The 23,967-nt window shown below is 42.1% G+C and overlaps 1 protein-coding gene across 15 annotated transcripts in view; it reads right to left on the bottom strand.

Moving 5' to 3' along the window:
* Positions 1-23,967, bottom strand: part of SIPA1L2 (signal induced proliferation associated 1 like 2) — a 232,349-nt gene that overhangs the window by 94,653 nt on the left and 113,729 nt on the right. For all 15 annotated transcript variants that reach the window (XM_045391690.2, XM_073996406.1, XM_005539766.4 and 12 more), the window contains 2 exons: positions 20,266-22,021; positions 978-1,111 (listed from right to left, as the gene is read on the bottom strand). In XM_045391690.2, the coding sequence (XP_045247625.2) occupies positions 978-1,111; positions 20,266-21,748 (1,617 nt within the window). In that variant the 5' untranslated portion in view covers positions 21,749-22,021. The remainder of the gene's footprint in view (positions 1-977; positions 1,112-20,265; positions 22,022-23,967) is intronic.

Raw genomic sequence — 23,967 nt, 5'->3', positions numbered from 1 at the left:
TATTTAGCTATACATGTTGTATAATTCATACAACAATCTCACTTTCCACTAAAAGCAAGACAAGCAAGAATCTAACCTGGGTCCTCAATGTAACAAAGTGTGGGTAGTAGTGACTGTCCTGCTGGGTTTTGGACTTGCATGGGGTCTGCCTCTTCGTTTTGGCCAATTTCTCCCATTAGGAATGGGAACATTTTCCCATCCCTGTACCCCCACTGCATCTTGGAAGTAACCAGCTTGTTTTTGATTTTACAGGCTCATCAACAGAACGGACTTGCTTTGTCTCAGATGAGCCTTTGCTCTGTGGACTTCTGAGTTAATGCTGCAGTGAGTTAAGACTAGGGGACTGCTGAGAAGGGATAATTCTATCTTGCAATGTGAGAAGGACATGAAATTTGGGTGGGGCCAGGGGCAAAAGGATACGGATTAGATTTGTGTCCCTGCCCAAATCTCATGTCAAATTGGAGAAGGGGCCTCGTAGGGGTGACTGGATCACAGAGGTGAATTTCCCCCTTGCTGTTCTCATGACAGTGAGTGAATTCCAACAAGATCTGATGGTTCCAAAGTGTGTGGCCCTTCCCCCTTTACTCTCTCTCTGTCCTGCTCCAGCATGGCAAGACTGCTTCCTCTTCACCTTCTGTCTTGATTGTAAGTTTCCTGAGGCCTCCCTGTCAGGTTCCTTGTTAAGCCTGAGGAACTGTGAGTCAATTAAACCTTTTCTTCATAAATTACCCAGTCTCGGGTGGTTCTTTATAGTAGTGTGAGAATGAACTAATACAGCCACTTAATATCCATGGCATGTTTCCAAATTTTTCATTTGGAACAAAATACTGCAATGCCCTTTTTAATTATCTTAAATGTTGCAATCATTAACATTAAAAAAAAAAAAAATTCAGTACCCTATCTAAAACAAACTCAAGCAGTAACATCAAAGGAGATTTAGACTTTAGCCCAGTAACAATGGCAAGCAGCCCCATTACCTCACTTGTCCTGAAAGCCACCCTGTAGTTGAACTGGGATCCTTCTTTCTCCTTGGCATCTTCCACCTTCTCTCTCCGGATGCTGACTGCCACTGGACCAAGGTTTTCATCTATCCCAAAGTAGTTTTGGTGCTCTATAATGGAAGAGAGAGGGTGGCCTCAAAAGAATGAAAAAGGAACAAAGAGCAGGATGGATATCTCTTAGTTTGTGTATCAAATCTCTGAAGAAATACCACATAGCTCATACACAATGATTTCCTTGTATTTGTTTGATCAAATCTTCTGGTTTCCAGTTCGGATGCACGTCTACATCTCATTTTCGATTACCTCCTCCTTTCATTCTGCTTTTCACTAGTTCATGAACAGCAAAAGCCTCCCTAACTCAAAGTTGTTATTTTGTGATTATGTGAATGGCATCATCAGAAAGAGGTATTGCCATTCTTAGAAACTGTCAAAAGAGGAACATGGCTACTTGTAGAATCAATATTGAAAACAGTTTCCCTCTGTCTGGGAAAGTCATCATTTTTGACTCAATGAGGGCACCAGAGGTGACCTGAGTAGCCACTCAAGCCAACCAGATTAATCTTGGTGATCAGTGGTGTAGCAAATGTAGCAAATATCGTCTTTTCATTACAATGTCACTAAAACAGCATAATGTTTATAAAGCTTACAATGTTCATAAAGTCTAGAGCACAATTTAGCAATAGAAAATACATAAAAGGTTAGTTTCTAAAGTCAAATTTTATCCACAAATCCTATAACTTGGTTTAAAACGTCATCAGCTAATCACCTCTTTCACATAAAATCACTGGTCTTTGAGGGAAATCATACCATCTGCACGGAAAGGGTGGCACCTGAGGCCACACTGTCCATCTAACCCAAGGATCCCTCCAGGACATCTTTCCTAAGAGATGGTCATTCGTCTCTTCCTCATATGTGCAATCACTACGTGTGGGCATTGTTTCAGCCATGGGAACATGGGGAGAACATTCCAGAAAATAGTCGCTACCTATGAAGCAAATACTGTATTCTGAACCCCTCGAATGACATGAAGCTTACTGCTCTTTGAGCAATTCCCTCTAGACTGCTGGTTTCTTGTCCGTGAGCTCTGTTAAAAGCAGCCAAAAATACCTCATTGCAACTTTCAAACTTTTTAAATGTTTCCTCTGAAATGACCCGAACTTAACACAACATTCAAGATATGGTCCAACCCACACTAAATAGTGGGAGCAATTACCCAAATGCTTATTAATGCAGCTTAAAAATTTATCTATTTTTAGCAGCCCCATTACACCAATAATTCATATGAGCAGGTGGTAAACGCAAACCTCCAGGTGTTATTCATTTATTTCTTAATGAACTGCTGCCAGGTCAGTTCTCCAAGCTGTATTCTCACAAAATCGATTTTTTTCACCCTGACTTAAGGTTTTGACTAAAAAGAAACATAATACAGTGAACATCTGCAAACTTGAAGAAAACCTACAGGCATTCCAAAGGCTTTTGGTTATGCCAATGCTTGCCACAATGATTTCTGAAGGAGTAAGAATTGTTGCTGAGAAAGTAGAAAACAGAACCTGAATCACTCAGAACACACACTATCCAAAGCCACCAAAGAATACTGGCTAGACCTTGAAAAGGCAAATCATTTACCTATTTGCTGTTTGCAACCAAATGGGATTAGTACTGACATTATGTCCCTTTACAGTCAGGGGCAGAAGTAGCAAGTAAACTATTTTAAAAGATAAAAGGTGAATTATTGACAGGGTATAGTCCTAGACTTGAACAAAAGGAAACTAGCCTATTTGTTTTAGTGGGTAATTAATCCCTTATGCTGCATAATGCTGCTTTGGTCGGCAATGCAGCACATGTACCAGTGGTGGTCCCATGAGATTATCATGAAGCTGAAAAACTACTATCATCTAGTGACGTTATAGATGTCATTACATGGGAATCCAACATATTACTCAAAACCAAAAAAAGTTCAGAAAATAAAAGTAAGTTCTTGTAAGTAGGAAAAAAGCTTACAGAACGAGATATAATAAAGAAAGCATTTTTGTACAATTGTACAATGTATGCATTAAAAGCTAAGTGTTATTACAAAAGAGTAAAAAAGTTAAGAAAATAAAGTTATAAAGTAGAAAAGTTACCCATAAGCTAAGGTTAATTATTATTAAATTTTTTTATAATAAATGTAGTATTGCCTAATGTAAAGTGTTTATAAAGTCTGCAGTAGCATAATGCCCTACATTAACTCACTACTGAATCACTGGCTCACGCAGAGCAGCTTTTAGTCAGTCCTGCAAGCTCCATTCATGGTAAGTGCCCTATACAGGTGCACCACTTTTGATCTTTCGTGCAGTATTTTTACTGTACCTTTTCTATGTTTAGATACAAAAATACTTATCATTGTGTTACAACTGCCTACAGTATTCAGTACAGTAACATGCTGTGCAGGTCTGTAGCCTGGGAGCAATATGCAATACCACAGAGCCCACATGTACAGAAGGCTGGCCCATCTAGGTTTCTGGAAGTCCACTCTATGGCGTTTGCAGAATGACGAAACTGCCTAAGGGTGCATTTCTCAGAACATAATTCTGTTCTTAAGAGATGCATGGCTGTATTGTGTACTGATAATAGCCAAGGTAACTATTACAAACATAAAAAACTCCAGTGACATTAAGCATACATAAAGATGTGGGTTTATGAACTGATCCAGAAGCAGGCCAAAAACAAACAAAAAAAAGATATTCAATGAAATCAGAGACTAAAAGTTAACTGTCTACTTCAGACTACTAAGTACACTGTCACTATATAAGCTGGCATTAGTGACTATTGGACCCATGGCAGTAGATCCAATGGAAAATGCATCTTTAAACTTAAAACTAAATCAGTTTAGAATATTCTTAGTCGCAGTTAGTTAACTATCCTGACGATAACTTTTGCTTTTCCCTCAATGGGCCAAATGCATCATAAGCCAAACGCATTAAGAAAAATACTCAGAAAGCACACAAAAATACAACAGTCATAAAACAAAAGCTTCCTTCTTATAACACATTTCAAAAAGTTACTTGCAAAAATACTCGATTCTATATTTGGCATTTGACGAGCCCCATAACAAGATCCAAAAGAGTTTCAAATTATTGTAGGGAGTACAAGAGTAAATACACAAAACTACCTCTGATGGGAAGATTGAGAGCCCCAGATTAAGAAAATCAAATCACTAATTCTAATACGTGACAGCATAAAATGATACTCAGCAGGTGCCACAACGACAGAAAACAGAGCCGTGGCTGTCAGGGGCTGGAAGGGACAGCAAGCGGCCGACTACAGAGGAGGCATGGGAGAATGTCCTGGGATCGCAAAGCTATTCTACACTAACTGTCGTAATGGTAATACCGTATTTACTTCTCAAAACTCTCAGAAGTGCACATTAAAAAAAAGTAAATTTTACTGTACCTAAAATATACCTTCAGTTTTAAAAACCGGAGGGAGGCAGAGTCAATGGGAAGAAGGGCCAGTGATCCTTGCAAATGGATGGGGCCTGCTGCACAGACAGACGCCATGACCATTTCACTCCCCAACAGCCTGTCAGTGAGGACAGTACCTGTTCCTCAAGTCATCATCCTTCTCTCTCACTCCTATTTCCTTTGTTACTATTTAATCCTCAATCTGCGTCACACTTTCTGCCACGCTATTGCTCCACTCAAGGTCTTGTTGCCAAATCCAACTACCTTCAGGCCTCCTACTGCCGGAGCTGTCTGCTGTGTGACACCAGTGGCCACTCCCTTCTTGTCCGGGGCCCTCTACTCCACTACTATGGCATCTCCTTTCCAGGTGAGACTGCTTTCTGGTCTTTCATTCTGGGTGTCTGGCATGGCTCCTCCTCTGGCCTCTCCTTACAGCATGAGTGTGTCCCAAGACTCCAGCCTTAGACCTTTCTGATTCTGTGTCTGTCTTTATACTTATATGAATGTCTATTTTCTGTCTTTCCATCTACTCGCCCATCTTCTCCTTTACATTCTTCAGTGATATCATCCCAAGCTTCCTCCAGGTTCTTCTCTCACAAATCCCCTGACTCACAAAGGTCTAGGGAAGCACCCTCCACTGTTCATGGCACCAACCCTGTACTTCCACCTCCTCCCTCTGCCTGGAATGTCTTCCACTTTTCTTCGCTTGACATTCTTCTTACTCATCATTCAAGACTCAATCCAAACATCATTCCACTGGAAATACTCCCCTCACCTCCAAAAAGGCCAAATCCTTCCAATTGTACATCCTGAGGCCCTAGGGTTATAGTGCCTCATAGATGACAGGTGCCTAATAAACTGTTCTTGAAGCACTGAACTAAAAGTAGCCTCCTCTGGTATTGTCCAAAAGCAATGGTTGTATCTGACCTCAAGCAGGAATATCAAAATAAAAACAGGGAGGTAACTCATTTCATGCCAGGAAGTGGTAAGACAGTGTGAAGCATCTTGGAGGCTACAGCAGGCATTTCTCTCAGTGACCGGAGCAATACAATTTCTTGAAGTATCTATAAAACTGAGAACTTATATATCTATTGGAACTTACATGGCAATAGACCTATCATGTCATATTTCTGTAACAAATTTCCAATAAACTTCTGGCTTAAAACAACTCCATTTACTGCACACAGCTCTGGAGATCAGAAGTCAGTTTCAACAAACAAAAGTCAAGGTTCTGGAGTGACTGCATTCCCCTGGGCAACTCTAGAGGAAAATCCATTTCCTTGCCTTCTCCAGCTTCTAGACCTACATTCCTTACGTTTGGTGGCTCATGGCCCTCCCTCCATCTTCAAAGCCAGCAGCCTAGCATCTTGTTTTAGTGGTCACACTGCCTTTCTCTTCTGTAATCAAATTTTCCTCTGTTTCCCTCCTATAAGGACACCTGTGATTGCATTTAGGTTCCAGCCCGGTCCCGCCCGGATAATCCAGGATATTTCCCTATCTCAAGATCCCTAACTTAACCATAACTGCAAAGTCCTTTTGCCATATGAGGGAGCGTACACAAATTCCAGGGATTAGGACCTGGACACCTCTGGAAGCCATTGTTTAGCCTTCCAAATATACTTAATCCACTTTAATTCACTTATCCAAATGTTGAACAGGGGATGTCTCAACTGTGTGCCAGAGACTGATAAATACTGGGGATACAAACACTGCCTGCTTCAAAATGTTTGACTGCTGTGGGGGCAATAATATAGGAGAGAGACAAAAATGACACTCCTCAATTGCCCCATTTTCCCTGGAGACACAGTAACATTGAAATTAGGCCAGATAATAATCCTACAATGGCCCCTAAGAGTTAAAATGAAAGGAAGAATCACACCTCTTTCACTTTAAATGAAAAGCTAAAAACGATTAGGCTTAGTGAGGAAGGCATGTCAAAAGCTGAGACAGGCTGAAAGCTAGGCCTCTTGCATCGAACAGTGAACCAAGTAGTGAATGCAAAGAAAAAGTTCTTGAAAGAAAGTAAAAGTGCTACTTCAGAGAGCCCACGATTAAGAGGCAAAACAGCCTTACTGCTGATACGAAGAAAGTCAGAGCGATCTGGATAGAAGACAAAACCAGTTACAACATTCCCTTAAGCAAAAGCCTAATCCAGAGCAAGGCCTTATCTCTCTTCAGTACTATGAAGGCTGACAGAGGTGAGGAAGGTGCAGAAGAAAAACTGGAAGCTAGCAGAGGCTGGCTCATGAGGCTTAAGGTAAGAAGCTATCTCCACGATGTAAGGGCAAGGAGAAGCAGCAAGTGCTGACGGAGTGAAGCTATACCAAGTTGGCCAGCAAATTACTTAGGTAAGATAGCAGATGACAGCGGCTATAATAAACAACAGACTTTCAATACAGGTGAAACAGCCTTCTAATAAAAGAAGATATTATCCAGAATTTTCATAGCTAGAGGGAGGATGTCAATGCCTAGTTTCAAAGCTTCATAGGATAGGTTGACTCTCTTGCTACTGGCTAATGCAGCTGGTGGCTTTAAGTTGAAGCCAATGCTTATTGATCATGCGGAAAACCCCAGGGCCCTTAAGAATTATGCCGAACTACTCTGCCAGTGCTCTATCAGCAGAACAACAAAGCCTGGATGACAGCACATCTGTTTACAGTATGGTTTACTGACTATTTTAAGCCCACTGTTGAGTACTAGTTCTGAGATTAAAAAAACATTCCTTTCAAAATATTACTGCTTATTGACAACGCATCTCATCACCCAAGAGCTCTGACGGAGATATATAGGGAGATTACTGTTGTTTTCATGCCTGCTAACACCACATTCATTTTGTAGCCCATGAATCAGAGTATTTCTGACTTTTAAGTCTTATTATTTAAGAAGTACATTTTGTAAGGCTATAGCCGCCATAAATAGAGATTCCTCTGATGGATTTGGGCAGATAAAATTGGAAACCTGGAAGGGATTCATCATTCCAGATGCCATTAAGAACGTTTATGATTCATGAGAGGATGTCAAAATACAAACGTAACAGAAATTTAGAAGGTGGCTCCAACCCTCATGGATGACTCTGAGGGATTCAAGAGTTCACTGTAGGAAGTATTGCAGATGTGGTAGAAATAGCAAGAGAACTAGAATTAGAAATTGAGCCTGAAGATCTGATTGAATTGCTACAATCTCATGATCAAACTTATACAGATGAGGAGTTGCTTTTTATGGATGAGCAAAGAAAGTAGTTTCTTTTGATGGAATCCACTCCTGGTGAAAATGCTGTGAACATTGTTGAAACAATAACAAAGAATTTAGAATCTTGCATAAACTTAGTAGATTCAACAGTGGCAGGGTTTGAGATGACTGACTCCAATCTTGAAAGATGTTCTACTGTTGGTCAAATGCTATCAAATAGCATCGCATGCTACGGAAAAATCTTTCCTGAAAGAGTCAATCAATGTGGCAAACCTCACTGTTGTTTTAAGAAATTGTCACAGCCACCCTAACCTTCAAAATCTACTATCCTGATCAGCCAACAGCCATCAACGTGGAGGCAAGATCCTCTATCAGAAGAAAGGTTGACTTTCTGAAGGCTCAGGTGATCGTTAGCACTCTTTAGCAATGAATTTTTTTTTTTTTTTTTTTTTGAGACAGAGTCTTGCTCTGTCACCTAGGCTGGAGTGCAGTGGTGCAATCTCAGCTCACTGCAAGCTCTGCCTCCCAGGTTCAAGCCATTCTTCTGCCTCAGCCTCCTGAGTAGCTGGGACTACAGGTACCCACCACCACGCCTGGCTAATGCAATGAAGTATTTTTAAATTAAGATACGTACGCTGTTCTTTTAGATATAGCACTATCTGCACAGTAGACTACAGTATAAACAACTTTTATATGCACTGTGAAACCAAAAACAGTGTGTGACTCACTTTATTACAATATTCACCATATCGATGTGGTCTGGCACTGACCCCAGCGTATCTCTGAGCCGTGCCTTATGAGGCTGGTCAGGCAGGACCCAGCCATCAGACAGGGGCATCTTCTTCTTGGGCCAGTGAGTGTCCCAGGGAAGGCACCTCCAGTCTCCTGTCTAGAAATATTGAGCTCAAATAATGGGGTGGGGCTGGGCACCTCACTCTGTTGACTTTCACTAAGTCCCCATTTTTAGTTAAGTGCCTTAGTCCTGCCCTTTGCTAGGCCTGCTGTTCCATTTCTCCAGAATAAATCTTCTTTCCCACCTGGGAGAGGGGCACATAGTCAACTGGCTATGGGGGAGGAGAGAGAATCCGGCCTTTTATGAAGCATGTAACCAGCCCCGTTTTCACTCCCCTAAGCCCTTCTCCAAGGGTGCCTGGCTCTGTGGCATGTCCGGACTCACTTCTTGATGGCCTCTACCCTCTTCCCATGCTGAGGGACGCAGGAGGCTGGCTCTCTCAATCTACTAGGAGTAGTCTTGCTCTTCCACCTGCTTTCATATACCCTGCCTTCCTTCGGCTGCTTCTCCCTGGTGCTTTTTTACTTTTTGGCATTATGCCCATTTTTAAAATTCCTTCACTGTCATTTTTAGTGGTATTCTGGAAGGGGAAGAGATAACATGTTTTCAATTTGCCTTATTTAACCAGCAGTCTCAAACCCATTTACTGTGCAATCTTATAATTATAAAAAGCTTCTTACTGGTTGCCTAATCTGGGCTTTGATGCTTATCACGTGCTTAACCTTGGGTTAGTTACAGAACCTGTCTTAACCTCAGAATCCTCCCGGCTCCTAATATATCTAATCCATGTAACACCATCATTGACCTGGGAGGGGTATTATAGTTGACAGCAGGCATGTTACTGGCAAAAAAAAAAAAAAAAAAAAAATCAAAACAAAATGGAATGCACATAAACTAAATTGCATCATCGAGTAATTTGATTTTGAGCCCAAAAATCCGGCACAGTTCATAGGTCAGCCTGAAGGTGATTCCCACTTTTAATCTCAAAATGCTGACCCAGAATCACTTGGAGAGGTTACACTGGACTCGCAGAAGTCTTTTCTAAGAGGTGGTATATATACTTCACTGAGTAATTTCTATCATAAATTATACTTTTAAAAGTTTGGGAATCCAAAACTTGTATATTCCCCTTTTTATCAAAGATGGCAGGTGAATTAACTAAAAAAAAAAAACAAAACACAAAACCCTTCATGCCTACCTTGCCAATCCATGTCGCAGACCCATTTTCCTCTCTCTGTCTCACACAGACATCCACTTTCTCATTGCAAACAGAGATGAAGTTCCTGCTGTTTACAAGCATCACACCTGCAGACTTACAGCTTTTATGTCTCCTAACCATCTACTAAGGGTTAGCCATGCTTTTGGTTTCACCAAGGAATGCAGTAGGTTACCTTGATGTGTTTCCAAAGAAATCAAAGTCTTCTATTCAATAATGTTTAAGACACTGCCTAGCTTTTATAAAGGGCATCTCCACATACCATTAGGACATACAGAGACTGTGCCCCCTACCATAACCACCAGGAGGCAAAAAGTTGCCCTTTTCAAACGATATCCCACATCGCCTCTTCAGGAAAGACCTCCTTGTTTATCTGCATGGCAAGAAGCCCTTCCCATCTTGGGCAGAGGACCGTGAGCAAGGCTTCCCAGGGCTGTGTGCATTCAGACCCTCACCCACCCAGAGCCTGTCCTCATTCCAGGCAGATGATTTCCATAAAATTGCTTCAAGGGTGAATCAAATGAAATCCTTCCTTGGCAGAACAGAAGCTATGAAAAGACTGTTGAGAAGCGAATGAAAACCCACCTATCATGCAAATACAACAGGGCAAGATAAAAAAATCAGCTAACAAGATTGCAGAGCAGGAAATGAAAATGAGATTCAGTGCATTGCTGTGGTGCATTGTGGCTATTCAGTAAGAGATAAAAATTGTAGCTCAGGGAGAAAAAAAATGGGGGCAGGGGCGGTACATTGGACCCTAGCCCAAAAGCTGTTTCCAGATACGGTGATATCTTAGAAGAGAGGTTTAAGTGGTAACTCACTAATGAATTGACCGGTTAAGGATCACATCTCTGCAGGGCCTCCTGAGGCCAGGTATGTAAAAGACATTCACTCCCAGCTCTGCCTTAAAGGATTTTATCCAAGCTGTTAGCATCCAGTGACCACAGCACCATTTATAAGAACACCAAGGCCACAAACAACTGTGCACCTGTACCCTCCAGTCCTTTACTTTGTTAATATGCACAGCAGAAGCTAGCTAGCTATTTTGCCATTAAATGCATTTTAAAGGTTCTTTGTTCTCTCAGCCACTAGTTGATGATTTAATTGCCTGCTCTCTGCTGATCTGGGTTACACAGGCCGTTAAATGTTCTTTCAATTCCTATCTATGATGTATCTTCTTTCACCTTTCTCTCCAAACAATTATGTGTATTTTAAATCACTTCCCTTTTTTCGAACACTCTAGGAGTTATTTTTTAAAAAGTGAAAAGGGGACAATAAGTAAGTAAATGAGGGCAGGGCATGGTGGCTTGGACCTGTAATCCCAGCACTTCGGGAGACAGAAGGAGGAAGATTGCTTGAGGCCAGGAGTTTGAGGTCAGTCTGGGCATCACTGCAAGGCCCAGTCTCTACAACAAACCTAAAAAAACCTAATAAATAAGCTGAGTGTGGTGGTGCATGTCTGTAATCCCCGTTACTTAGGAGGCTGAAGCAGGAGAATTGCTTGAACCTGGGAGGTGGAGGGTTCAGTGAGCCAAGATCGTGCCACTGCACTCCAGCCTACAAGATGGAGCAAGACTCCATCTCAAAAAAAAAAAAAAAAAAGTAATTCAATAGGCCGAGAGCAGTGGCTCACACCTGCAATCCCAGCACTTTGGGAGGCCGAGGCAGGCGGATCACTTGAGGCTAGGAGCTCAAGACCAGCCTGGCCAACATGGCAAACCCCATCCCTACTAAAAATACACGAACTAGCCAGGAATGGTGGCGCGTGCTTGTAGTTCCAGCTACTTGGGAGGCTAAGGCATGAGAAGTGCATGAACCTGGGAGGCGGAGTTTGCAGTGAGCCGAGATCATGCCACTGCACTCCAGCCTGGGCAACAGAGATAGATTCCATCTCAGAAAGAAAAAAAAAAAAAGTAACTCAACAACCTCAAGAAGTATCAAACATTTTCGTTAGTGTTTCATGGATTAAATTACTGAATTTACTATGAAGGAAAAACATAGATTTTTGTCACGTAAATTTTTGCTCTTTTGACCCAAATTTAACCAAGGTATTTGCTAAGCTTGAAAAATCCAAGGCATTACAGGGAAGACAATAATATTAAATATCTTTCACAAAAATAAACTCAGTTCATCCTAACTACTTATGAGGAGGCACAACTATTCTTACAGACAATACTGAGGCACAAAGGTTAAGTGACTTGCTCAAAGTCACAATCTGGTGGGACAGTGAGGATGCAAACCCAGGCAGTCCAGCTCTAGTGTTCTCTCACGGAAAGCAGCTCAAGGCTAAAAAAAATTCGGGCAAAGGTTTAAATTGCAAAAATTAATTAATACAGGAAAGTGAAAACTTAAAAATGAGACAACAAATGTATCCTTAACATAAAAACGGTATCTTGAAAAACATGATTTCAGGGAAAGCGAGAGTAAAAATGAAGCTGAAAAAGGAAGGCAGATTATTTAAGGTGTCTTTTCATAATCTGTCATTGTTACTATTTGCTCAAAAGGAAGAAGAAAACACTAGGGAGGTATGAAAGGCGTCACCACTTCAAAGGAGAGCGGTGGAGCCCACTGATAACAGTACGGTTGTCCAGCTTTTATTTTAATGTAGTGGGACAAAGAGTGAAATAAATGTTGGATCTAAACAAACACAAGGTGTTTAAACTAAGTTTCTATACTCTTTAAGAACTAATGCTGGCCGGGAGCGGTGGCTCAAGCCTGTAATCCCAGCACTTTGGGAGGCCGAGACAGGCGGATCACGAGGTCAGGAGATCGAGACCATCCTGGCGAACACGGTGAAACCCCGTCTCTACTAAAAAATACAAAAAACTAGCCGGGCGAGGTGGCGGGCACCTGTAGTCCCAGCTACTCGGGAGGCTGAGGCAGGAGAATGGCGTGAACCCGGGGGTGGAGCTTGCAGTGAGCTGAGATCTGGCCACTGCACTGCAGCCTGGGCAACAGAGCGAGACTCCGTCTCAAAAAAAAAAAAAAAAAAAAAAAAAAGAACTAATGCTCCAAAGACCTTTACTTTCAACTTACTATACCAGCAGCAAAATGCCAACAAGTGTTCTCAGTTGAACGCCATGTGAGTCAAACTGTAAAGAAATATAAAGAGTCTTATTCCTCTTCTCAGGGAAATCACAGGGCATTCGTTCTTCTTCCCCAGTAACTGACTGAAGACTTTTTGGGGCCGGGGGGTCAGTAGGTTTGAAATAGCACACAGTCCTTTGCAGGTTCCTTCAACACTGCAGAGTATGGGAACTGTGACTGTCCAGATACGGCACCTCCGCAAGAGAAGCAGCCCTGGCGTTTTCCTCCGACGGCCACACCGAGCCCGTGCGATCATAGCCCTTGGTGCTGAATCTCATATGTATCTGGGCAATTCCTCCCTGTTAAGGGTCCCCATGGGACTGGATGGGACCTCTAGGGAGGCAATACTGGCCAGGGAGAGAGGTGAAGAACTGCCAGGCGCAGTGGCTCATGCCTGTAATCCCAGCACTTTGGGAGGCCGAGGCAGGCGGATCATGAGGTCAGGAGATCGAGACCATCCTGGCTAACATGGTGAAACTCTGTCTCTACTGAAAAAAAAAAAAATTAGCCGGGCGTGATGGCAGGCACCTGTGGTCCCAGCTACTCAGGAGGCTGAGGCAGGAGAATGGCGTGAACCCAGGAGGTGGAGCTTGCAGTGAGCCAGGATTGTGCCATTGCACTCCAGCCTGGGTGACAGAGTGAGATTCTGTCTCAAAAAAAAAAAAAAAAAAAAAAAAGGGAGGTGAAGAACTCAGTCGATTACGTCTTCAGAGGGAGGAATGTGTATCTTAGAATAGTACTATTGTTAGATGGCACTGTGTTCACTTGCATGAATTTAATAGTGTCCAACTCCCTATTAATTTTCATCAATGACTGTATAAAATCAGAAGAAAAAAAAAGCCACCAGGCATGAAATTCAAAGCAAATGCAGCCACGCATCACTCAGCAGTGAAGTTCATTTGAGATGTAAAGGTGCAGGCCCGCCTACAACTGTCACATTAGTGACACTTCACTGAGTGTGTTTGGAATGCGGTGGTGGACTTCACCAGACACCTTTCCCCAGCCCTCTCTGCCATATGGTTCTACTTGTTTCTCTCTTCATCTCTGAACCACTAAAAGAAAGTATTGCCCTTTAAAGCCTGTACCAGTGGTGTGAACAATAGTTTCTTTTTAGAGAGAAAAGTCTAACACATTTATTTAAGTAACCCTGGGAAGCAGGGGGGGCACGCTATTGACAAGCACTGCTCTAAGCCCTTCACAGGGAGGATTTGTATTATTATCATCCCATTTCACAGATGATTGACTAGGGCACAAAGTAGTTCAAGGATTTGCCCCAAATTGAGTTGGGATGTGAACCTCGGTGTGCACTTTGCCTTAAGTGATGTCATTTGCCCACCATTCACAGACCTCTATTTACCAAGAGTTGACCTCCAACTATAATTAAAATGGATGGACACTTTTACCTAATGACAGACAATTCCCCAGCCAACAAATGGTTAAACTGGTATCAAGAGAGGTAAGAGGGTTATTACACAAATTCTAGAAGAATCTATTTGTTCATTTGGCAGAATGTACATACAACATATCATTCTTCAGTTAAAATGCTAATGATAAAAATTAGCACTGGAGGAAAAGGTGGGTTTACATAGAGCTAGGTAAGAGAGCAGTTACCAGAAACAGTGAAGTTAGCTGCTTACAAGAATTCTATGGTCGTTCAATAAAGCAACATAAACCTTTAAGTTTGTTATTTAGAGGAACTACTCATAAATTCTTCTAGTCTTAAAGAAATAAATCATAATTTAAAATATACGAGCATTTATGACTTACATTTGTAAAATTTTTAACTTTTTATTTTAAAATTCTTTTAGATTTCTAGAAAAATTGTGAATAGCAGAGTTCCTTCCCTTATACGTGTCTCCCAGTTTCCCAGTTGTTAACATCTTACATTATTTTAGTATATTTGTTATGATGAATGCATCAACTCTGTTTATTATTAACTAATGTCCATACTTTACTCAGATTTCCTCAGTGTTTAATGGAATGTCTTTTTTCTGTATAGGATTCCACCCAGGGTACCACATTCCATTTGGTTGTCATGCCCCCTAAGGCTCTTATGGTCTGTGATTTTTTTTTTTTTTTTTTTCCTCAGACTTTCCCTGCTTTTATGACCTGGACAGTTTTGGGTATTGGTCAGGGATTTTGCAGAACGTCCTTCATTTGGAATTTTTCTAATGTTTTCCCCTAATTGTACTGGGGTTATAGGTCTGGAGAGGAAGACTGCAGAAGAGTCATTCATACCTGGGGTACAAGCTATCCACAGGACTTGTCACTGCTGATGGTGACCTTGGTGACCTAGGGAGGTAGTGTCTGCCAGGTTCCTCCACTGTGAAGTTATTTGTCCCTGTCTTTCCATACTATACCTTTTGGAAGTGAATCACTAAATGCAGCCCACATCCAAGCAGGAAGGTGGTGGGACACTGACTTCAACTCTTATAATGATAAATTACTTCTTCAAGTAAAATTTCTTTACAAAAATGGACATTCACTAATGTCTTTGGTAAGCTGTTTTGTAGCATCTACAAGAGGGCAAGAAATAATGCTTCTTCCCCTGTTACTGTGCTTCTATCAAGCTGATAAGTTTTTCTCTCAAGTAAAGTAAACACAGTCATTAACTTATCTGCCCAGATCATGGCTGGCAAATACCTGGTATCTCCTCATGCATTCAGTGCAGATAACGACAATTGATAATGGCTCTTAAAATGCAGATGCAGTTCTATACATAATGACATGGAAGGATGATCATCAAAAGCAAGTTCCACAGTAATAGCAGGAGTAAGCTCCATTTACATAAATGTATTTGCATCAGAAAAGCCTTCAAGGATAATAACGAAATGTTAATGGTGATATAGCTGATGAATTTGAGGAGACTTTATTTCTTGCTTCTCTACATTTTCTTATTTTCCTATAACCATCATATGACATTTATATACCATTTAAAAATTCTAAATGAAAAAAAGATACAGATTTGTCAATCTTACTCCGCATTTTTCCCCACTACATTCAGAGGAACACATGCTCCTGTGCCAGCAAAATGCCTCTAGTAAAACAATGTTCCCAAAGGCTCAGACGATGACTTAACCACTTTTCACTTCACTCCTGAGTCACCATGGAGGCCCAGCTTCATCCTCCCATCTGGTTTTAACCTCTCTTTACCCAAATGTTACTCACTTTGCCTCCCAGAACTATTCTGGTCTGTGTGGCATAAAGTAGGGCACAGAACAGTTTTAGAACTCCCGAGTAGCCCAGTAGGTGCACAACTTCTTAACAAGTTAAGGATTTCAACACCAAGCAGGAACCCTTACGTGTCAACAGTGTCTGGGCTCTGCCACACAGTGCCAGCGCTAGCCCCACCGTTGGTGGCAGTGTGCAGTACCAAGCAGGTCCAGCCACACAGTGCCAGCGCTGGCCCCACTGCTGGTGGCAGTGTGCAGTACCACGCAAGTCCAGAAGGAGGCAAAGCCTGCTGCTCTGCTACAATGGAAACCAGACTCACTGATGCTCCTATGACTGACCGTGGTCAAGCCCAACTAGAATCCCTATCTAAGGGGGAGCTTGGTCACGGCCTGTTTCACAAATGGAGAGCTCAAAGCAGCAGCATATGGCACATTCGCCATGAGTCCCATCAGAGAAACAGTAGTGTGACAAATGGCACCAATGTGTCTTCATGGTCATCGCCAGTGAAAGGAAGGGAATTACTGAGCTTTCACTCTACTTGCTACTATCCTCACTGCTTTTAAAAAAGCTGTTTCGGCTGGGTGCGGGGTGGCTCACGCCTGTAATCCCAGCACTCTGGGAGGTTGAGGTGGGTGGATCACCTGAGGACAGGAGTTCGAGACCAGCCTGGCCAACATGGCGAAACCCTGTCTCTACTAAAAATACAAAAATTAGCAGGGTGTGGTGCTGCATGTCTGTAATCCCAGCTACTTGGGAGGCTGAGGCAGGAGAACTGCTTGAAACTGGGAGGTAGAGGCTGCAGTGAGCTGAGATGGTACCACTGCACTCCAGCCTGGGCAACAGAGCGAGACTCTGTCTTAAAAAAAAAAAAAAAAAAAGCTATTTCACCGAAAGCTACAGATGGATTTGCCTGGGCAAGCGATGTTGTCACACAGTTTCCTGTGTCCTGCCACTCCCCTGCAGAAATCCTTTTACAAAGTTATTCAACAGCCTTTCAGTGATGACGTGTCATAGAAACACACCTCAGCATCAAGGGCAGACATTTCACATTAACTACCCAATAAAGAAGAAATCACATCATCAAAGTTCTACACTTTAAACATTTGCCAGTGATCGGGAGCCAGTTAATTCTCTTGAAAATGAAGTTTTACACAGAACCCTGAAGCACAGAACAAAATAAAAGCACTCTGGAAAGTACCAAAAGAGAGATCCCTGAAAGCCAGTTTCCAAAGAGAAAATCCTTGAGAGAAGGGAAAAGCAAAAAAGGAAAAGAAAAAAGCTATCTCAAAGACATCGTATCTGTGCCAGTATGGCCAGGCCCTCTGTTTTTAAATACAATGAAGCTCAAGCAACTTGTGATGTTTGCAGACAGAAGGGTCCTGCACAGCTGTGTCCAGTGGCTGAAGCGGGGGTGGGAATCTACTCCCACACCATAGGAGGCCTCCACCTCACTATACTTTTCACTTAAGAATCTGGGCTGCTGCCTCTGCCTGGAGTCCTTAATGGCTCAACAAGAGACCAGCAAGAGCAGGAGCAGATGCCATTGTAGCCAACTTCACTTTGAAGTCACACTGGACCACAGGGGAAGAGCTAAATATAGCAGGAGGCAGGACACAGTTCACAGCTGCACTGGAGAGAGAACAGAGCAGCCGGGGCTCGGCCTTCTTCTCGCTCCTGGTGGCTGCTCCCTCCCCAGCCCCTGAGCCCATCTGCTGGCACAACAGCACCTTCCACAGCACAGAATCACAGAACACCGAAGACAAAGCGACCTCAGGGATTGCCTCCCCACTCCCTCGTTTTGTGGGCTTTGCAAAACACAGCGATGTACCACATAGGGACATTTCGGTCAACAATGGACCACATACATGATGGTGGTTCCACAAAAATCACGATGGAGCATATACAGAAATCTGATGCACGGCACTTGATACTGGCAGTGCAGATGAATAAGGGGAAATGTCTGATATTCAGTAATGGTGATGGGACATTTGGTTTTCCATATGAAAATATATATAGAGAGGAATAAAAATATATATCATCTAGGTTTAAGTACGCTCTATGATGTTCACGCAATGACGAAATTGCCTAATAACACATTTCTCAGACCATATCCCCGTTGTTAACTGATGCGTGACTTTGGTCTAGAATTCTGCTTTCTGACTGGTTTATAAATCCACAGCAAAGCTGAGAACCAGAGAGTGTGCCCAACAGCACCAAAATGCCAAACGATAAGCGTACATCCACCCACAATTCACTGACAGGGTGTCTACACTCAGATTCTTTTGTGGAGCTTATTTATTTCACATTCAAACCTAAGGAGTTTGATGATGTCATCTGCGATGCTCTTGAAAACATTAAGTAGCTCATCAGAAAAGGTGGAGGAAATAAATCACTTGCAGAGGAGTCTTTAAAACTACTAAGAAGTGACAGTTGAGAATTCAAGAGAAAAACCACAAGTGGCAGTCAAGAAAACTAACAGAATCTAGCAACCTGAAATCATCTCGGGGAACAGACCCTGGGGACATTAATGAATCAAATGGTGGTGACCCGGGTGCAGAAAACAACCGTTTTTCATTCCACTTACACTTAGGATGTGCAACAGCATATGAATGAGATGCTGGCACTAAGTCTTGGCATAAATATGAATATATATATAATTTTATATTCTAGTATTTTGAACTCTGGATCACAAACTATTTACAAAACTCAGCTAGCCAGAGTGACTAATTACCTGGGGATTTCAGGGCATAATAAATCTAACAGACTTTATTTTATTAAGAATTGGCAGCCATGGCTTCATCAATAAAAATAACCTTAATTAGGAAGCCTATCTCTCCATCTCCCTTTCCGAAAATAACTTGCACCTAGAGAGTATCCTTGAGCAATGTGATATAATGTGATACCTCTGCATGAACACAGGCATGAGGGTTATGAGTTATTTTCACAGCAGAGACAAAAAAAAGCAGATCCAAGATTCTTTGATTCCACTGGCTGGAAGGAAGTAACTGATGATGTTAACACCGAGGCACACCTGAAGCCAAGACCGAAATTCAGGGTGGAGGAGAGGAAAGGAGACAACAACAGGGGACCAAGATCTGTTGACAAAATTATTTCAGTCCTATTATGTCATCAGTATGAGGACAGAGAGACAATTCACAGTAAGTGGCCAGATGCAGTGTAAATATCTGTTTATTTAGCTTTATTGCATCAGATCGTTTCTCTGAGTTACATGTTGTCATAACGTGATTATGAAAGACATGCTAAGTCTGGATTGATGCAAAGTAAAAAAGTAAATAAATAAATAAAAGTACACTTAGCTCCCAGTTATCTGCACTAGAAGCAGAATAGTTTATGCACGAGAAACAGGAGGAGGAGAGCAGCGGGGCCCACCCTGTGCCTCCTCAGGTGCTCCGTGAGCTTATCCCTGGATCCCTGGGAGCAGGAAGAGGGCTGACAGGTGAAACTGAAGACAGAAAAATATAGCTCCGAAAAGTAAGCTGCATTGTAACGAAGGGGTGAAGGACACCAGCTGCACCCAATAAAAAGGTGGTGCGAGGTGCCGCAGTGTTTCCTCGGCATGTGTTACTGACACGTGTGGAACCTGTTTCTCTGTAGGTCTCTAAATCAGAGAAGATTCTCCTAGCCCTGGGATAATTCGGGACACTTATTTAAAGGTTGAGGATTCAACTATATGACCTCTGAAGAACGCATCCTTCAAGCCTGAAGATATACGTAAAGCAAAAACCATTTATTTGACATAGAATTAAATAATTTATCATTTGTGTCTTAACATTTAAGCCTATCTACAGAACTACACGAAAACAAAATTTGTCTGTTGTGGTAATTCACGCATTCTTTCAACAAAGATTTAACATGTCCAACACATACAGCAATGCTGGAGGAGCAAAGTACAGAAAGGTTAGAGAGGTGAGGGAATCACAGAATGATCCACTGTACGCAGCATAAGAGATTATTCAGAGGAATAGGAGGAAGACAGAATTAATCAGGGAAGACTTCTTACAAGGGGTGAAATCTAAATCAAGTGAAATCCAAATCTAAAATCAACTTGAATTTGTGATGCTCACAAACTGGCAGACAAAGAATGACAGAAAGAGAAATCAAACCAAAAGGGCATTTACACATGAAGGACTACCCATCAACAAAGGCATGGAATTGCAGTTTTCTAAAGAAAAAATTAGCCTGGAAGCTATGGAGGGACCATGATGGAGAACAAGGTCCGGCCCAGTGGACTATGGTCTTGGACACTCTGAGGAAGGTGCTCCAACACAAAGCAAAACATTGTGACTGGTCCTAAAAAAATTACTCCCGAGACGCACACAAACGCCCAGGGCTCTTCCTTACCTTTCCCATAGAAGAATTTGCGGTAATAATAGGCCCCAAGGTCAATGTGTTCTATGATGTAGCGCTTCACTTTCTCCCTGTGAATGGGCTGGTTTTCTCTGGGCACTTCCAAGACCGAGACACCTGCATTTGTGCAGTGAGAGCTGAGAGACGATTCAAAAGAGCAGCTTTCCCCAGAACTGAAAGAGGACGAGTTGGCCCGAGAGAGCGCAATCCGCCTGTCGCCTTCCCCTCCAGTCTCATTTCTAAAGTAAGGACAACTAAGGACAAGGTCGTTACTTTTCCCGTCACCCTCGTCGGCATCCAGGTTCTCTTTGGAGTTGAGGTCCTCCTTGCTCCCTAAAGGGGACTCACAGTTGCCTGTCTGGCCTGTGGGCATCTGAGTCTGGGATGCTGCAGAAGCCCCGGTGGTTATGTTTTTCCTTTTCCCCACATTAGCCCTCGTAGCCATGGCTTCATTGATATTAAACAAAATGCTCTGGACATCATAATGTGCAAAACAGCGCTGGCAATTCCAAGGGCGAATGCCCCTCTCCAGTCGGCTCTCCTCCAGCTCAGATGTGAACTTGAAAGTTTCGTGCTCACTTTTAACAGTTCGAAGCTTTCGAAAGAGGGATGTTTCCACCGACTCTGATTTCAACCTCCGTTTGAAAGGCTTGTCCCTGTCTCTCCCCATCAGGAGGGCACTGTCCATGTAGTCTAATCCTGAGATGCGGACAAATTCTCCCCTAGAAATCTGTGCTGCTGCATGAAGGCTCGGAGAGACTGCAGGGTCACAGCGGAAAAATTCAGGGAACCCAAAAGGGACCACTGCTTTGTGGTCATAATTTTCTACTCGGTACCCTCTGAGCATAGCAAAAAAGTTTTCACCAGATAAGCCTTGCCTGTCGATAGATGAAGTACTTCCATACTCCCTGTGCAGGGCAGCCCCTGTGTTGGGGTTGACTGCATTTTGGTCTAAGACATCTTCGGCGTCGATGTCACTGATAGTGACATCACTATTGCTCCTCTGTCTTATGGGGTGAAGTCCTCTTTGGGGGGAATGGACAAAGATGTCCCCGATTGTGTACTTGGCCTCCACGAAGTCCAGATCGAGCTGCTCATCTTGCTGACCTTCGCTCTGGTCACTCTGCCCATTCTGCATGACGGAGGTGACACTTTCATAACTGGTCTGAGACCGGCTTTCCCACAGTGCCTTGCAGGTTAGCTCCTTGGAACAGTCCTTTTTAGGAGGCCATTCAGACACCCTTGCTCTCACACCCATCTTGGGCACAGCTGGGGTACCATTAGCCGGACCACCACCGCCAGTCTCACTGGAATTCGAGGCATTTAAAGAAGTAGTGGGTCCCATGTTGCCATTAATGGCTTTAAATTTCCGAGCAAAATAATCATCTGACTGCATGATTCTAGGGGGATCCTTGAACTTTGAAGAGGCTCTGCCGAGCTTGTGCTTCTCTTCTTGTGACTGCCTTGGGTCACTCATGTCTACTGAGGAAGAGCCTCCAAGACTCACCAGGAAGACCGATGTAAATCTAATTACATTGCTATTGACCACGCCATAATACTTGCAGATATAAAGCCTTTGTCTGTAGTTGTATTTTTTCTTTTTTTTTTTAGCCCAAAGCAAACAACATCTTCAGAATACAGTTTCTCCAAAGCCAATTTGCTTCTCTGTTGTCGTAATAATGTTGTACACTTCTGTTCTTTTCAAAAGCATTCCTTAAGACATCTGGCTGGTCATGAGTATTTCCTTCACCTGAATTAAAAGACAGGAAGTAGCCATTAGCAATTAATATACTTCAAGTTGAACACATTCTACAATAGATTTCGTATCTGTCTTTCTCCTCTGCTTCTGCCCACGAAGTTTCATGATCCACGGCACTGTTCGTAACACTCCTCCCTGGACACCATCTTCCTTCTCTACACAGCTAGATAAAATTCACATCATACAATTAGGTATTAACTTATCTGAGAAACTTTCCTAGGATGTCTCCCACACTAATTGCATCTAAGCAAAGAATGTTGTGATAACACAGCACTCCATCTATATCCAACAGAGTAATTTTCCTTATCTCTAATTGCTGTTTACCAACTTACTGACTTCAAGTTCCTCTAAGCAAAGAACCATGCCTTTCAGTTGTGTACCAGCATTAACTATGAAGGTAGCCTGGCTTAAACTAGGGATTCATGAAGTATTTCAATGAATGAATTGGCTATAAGAGTAGCACAAGTCATGTATATAATGGGTTTCAGTATTATTAGTTTACTTTCCTTCAAAACAGTTAAACTCAAAATGGCCCACAGCAAAAGGGTCAATACAAGACATTAACAAGAGAGTTTTCACAATGATCACCTGTAGTCAAATTAGAACTCACACAGATCCTCCTTTAAGTGGGAAAAGGTCTTCAAGGATCTGGTATCTGACACATCAAATACATTGGAGTAGAGAGATACTGGGTAAGAAGTTGTTTTCTTGTACCTAAGTTGTCAGTTTTTCAGTCTCCAGGAATGGATTTGATAATAGCCTAAACTGTATAGGAAAAAACTATAATTCAGTCATCCTTGATCCTTTTAAACATAATAATTCTAAGAGAATTAGGTAAGATGCAGTCATTTATCTTCTCTTTCTGAAAACCATGGGATAGTGTGTCTGTTCTGTTCTGTGCATGTCAGTACCTGGCTACTCATTTTCCCTTTGTTTGCCATATCCTAAAATATCATTTTATTTCCTCCATTATGGAACAGCTCTGAGAATAGATGACACGTTGTCATCCCTAGACTAAATTTTTTTTTTTTTTTTTTTTTTTTAATGGTGGGGGAAAGCAACTGCCACCATAAGAAAAATACCTGCTATTCCAAGACATCCCCAACATGCTCATCTCAAAGCCATTAAGAGTCCACTGGAAAGAGTTTTTATGCTGTTTAGCTAGTTGGGATTTTAACATTTTCAAACCGAATTACAGTTATTAATATTTCTTATGCTTTGGTGAAGGATGAAGAAAACTGGCTATAGCTTTATTACCATCATTATGTTCAGAAGAGGTAAAGTGGTTCTTTCTTTCTTCTGCCTCTGAGTAAGACAGGCTGTCATGAGTTTGGAAAATATGTAACACCTGAAAATGTTTGTGTCTAAAGAAAGAAAGAATAAATTCAAAGAAAAATATTTGTAATTAAAGAGAAGAGTTATTAGATCAAGTGTCTACAAACATATGGGTAAATTGCAGTGTTTTCTATTTCCGGGGGCCTTTATTTTACAGGTCACTTGTGCATAATGCACTAGAAAGTTGTACTCTTGTACATAACCAGTCCCCAACTAGAAATGACATTAACAAACGCATCCACGAAATGCAAAGAACCACTTTAATCATTGCTTTGAAACTCCTTTATCCTCTTATTTGTAAAATAAATGCCATCCAAATAATTACGACAAACCCTACCTTCTTTTCTTTTCCATGTCATGTCATCTATTGAAATACCAGTATCTGTACAGCACAAGGGAGTCAAGAAGGAACACGCTCAAACTAGAGGCACAGTTAATGGACTGACCACCTTGGGCTCAACCCACCACCCAGAGAGAAGAGAAAACCAGCATCTCCTCACACTTGTAACCTATTCACCACGTTCCACAGGGAAGCTCTGAGTTTAGGCCACCAACTAACAGATGTGCAAAATAAACCAGAGAAACATTAAATATTAAAACTA

This window comes from Macaca fascicularis, chromosome 1 (genome assembly GCF_037993035.2).
Source record: "Macaca fascicularis isolate 582-1 chromosome 1, T2T-MFA8v1.1".
Classification (NCBI taxonomy): Eukaryota; Metazoa; Chordata; class Mammalia; order Primates; family Cercopithecidae; genus Macaca; species Macaca fascicularis.
Note: the sequence above shows the minus strand (reverse complement) of the source record. Positions and strands in the feature narration are given on the sequence as shown.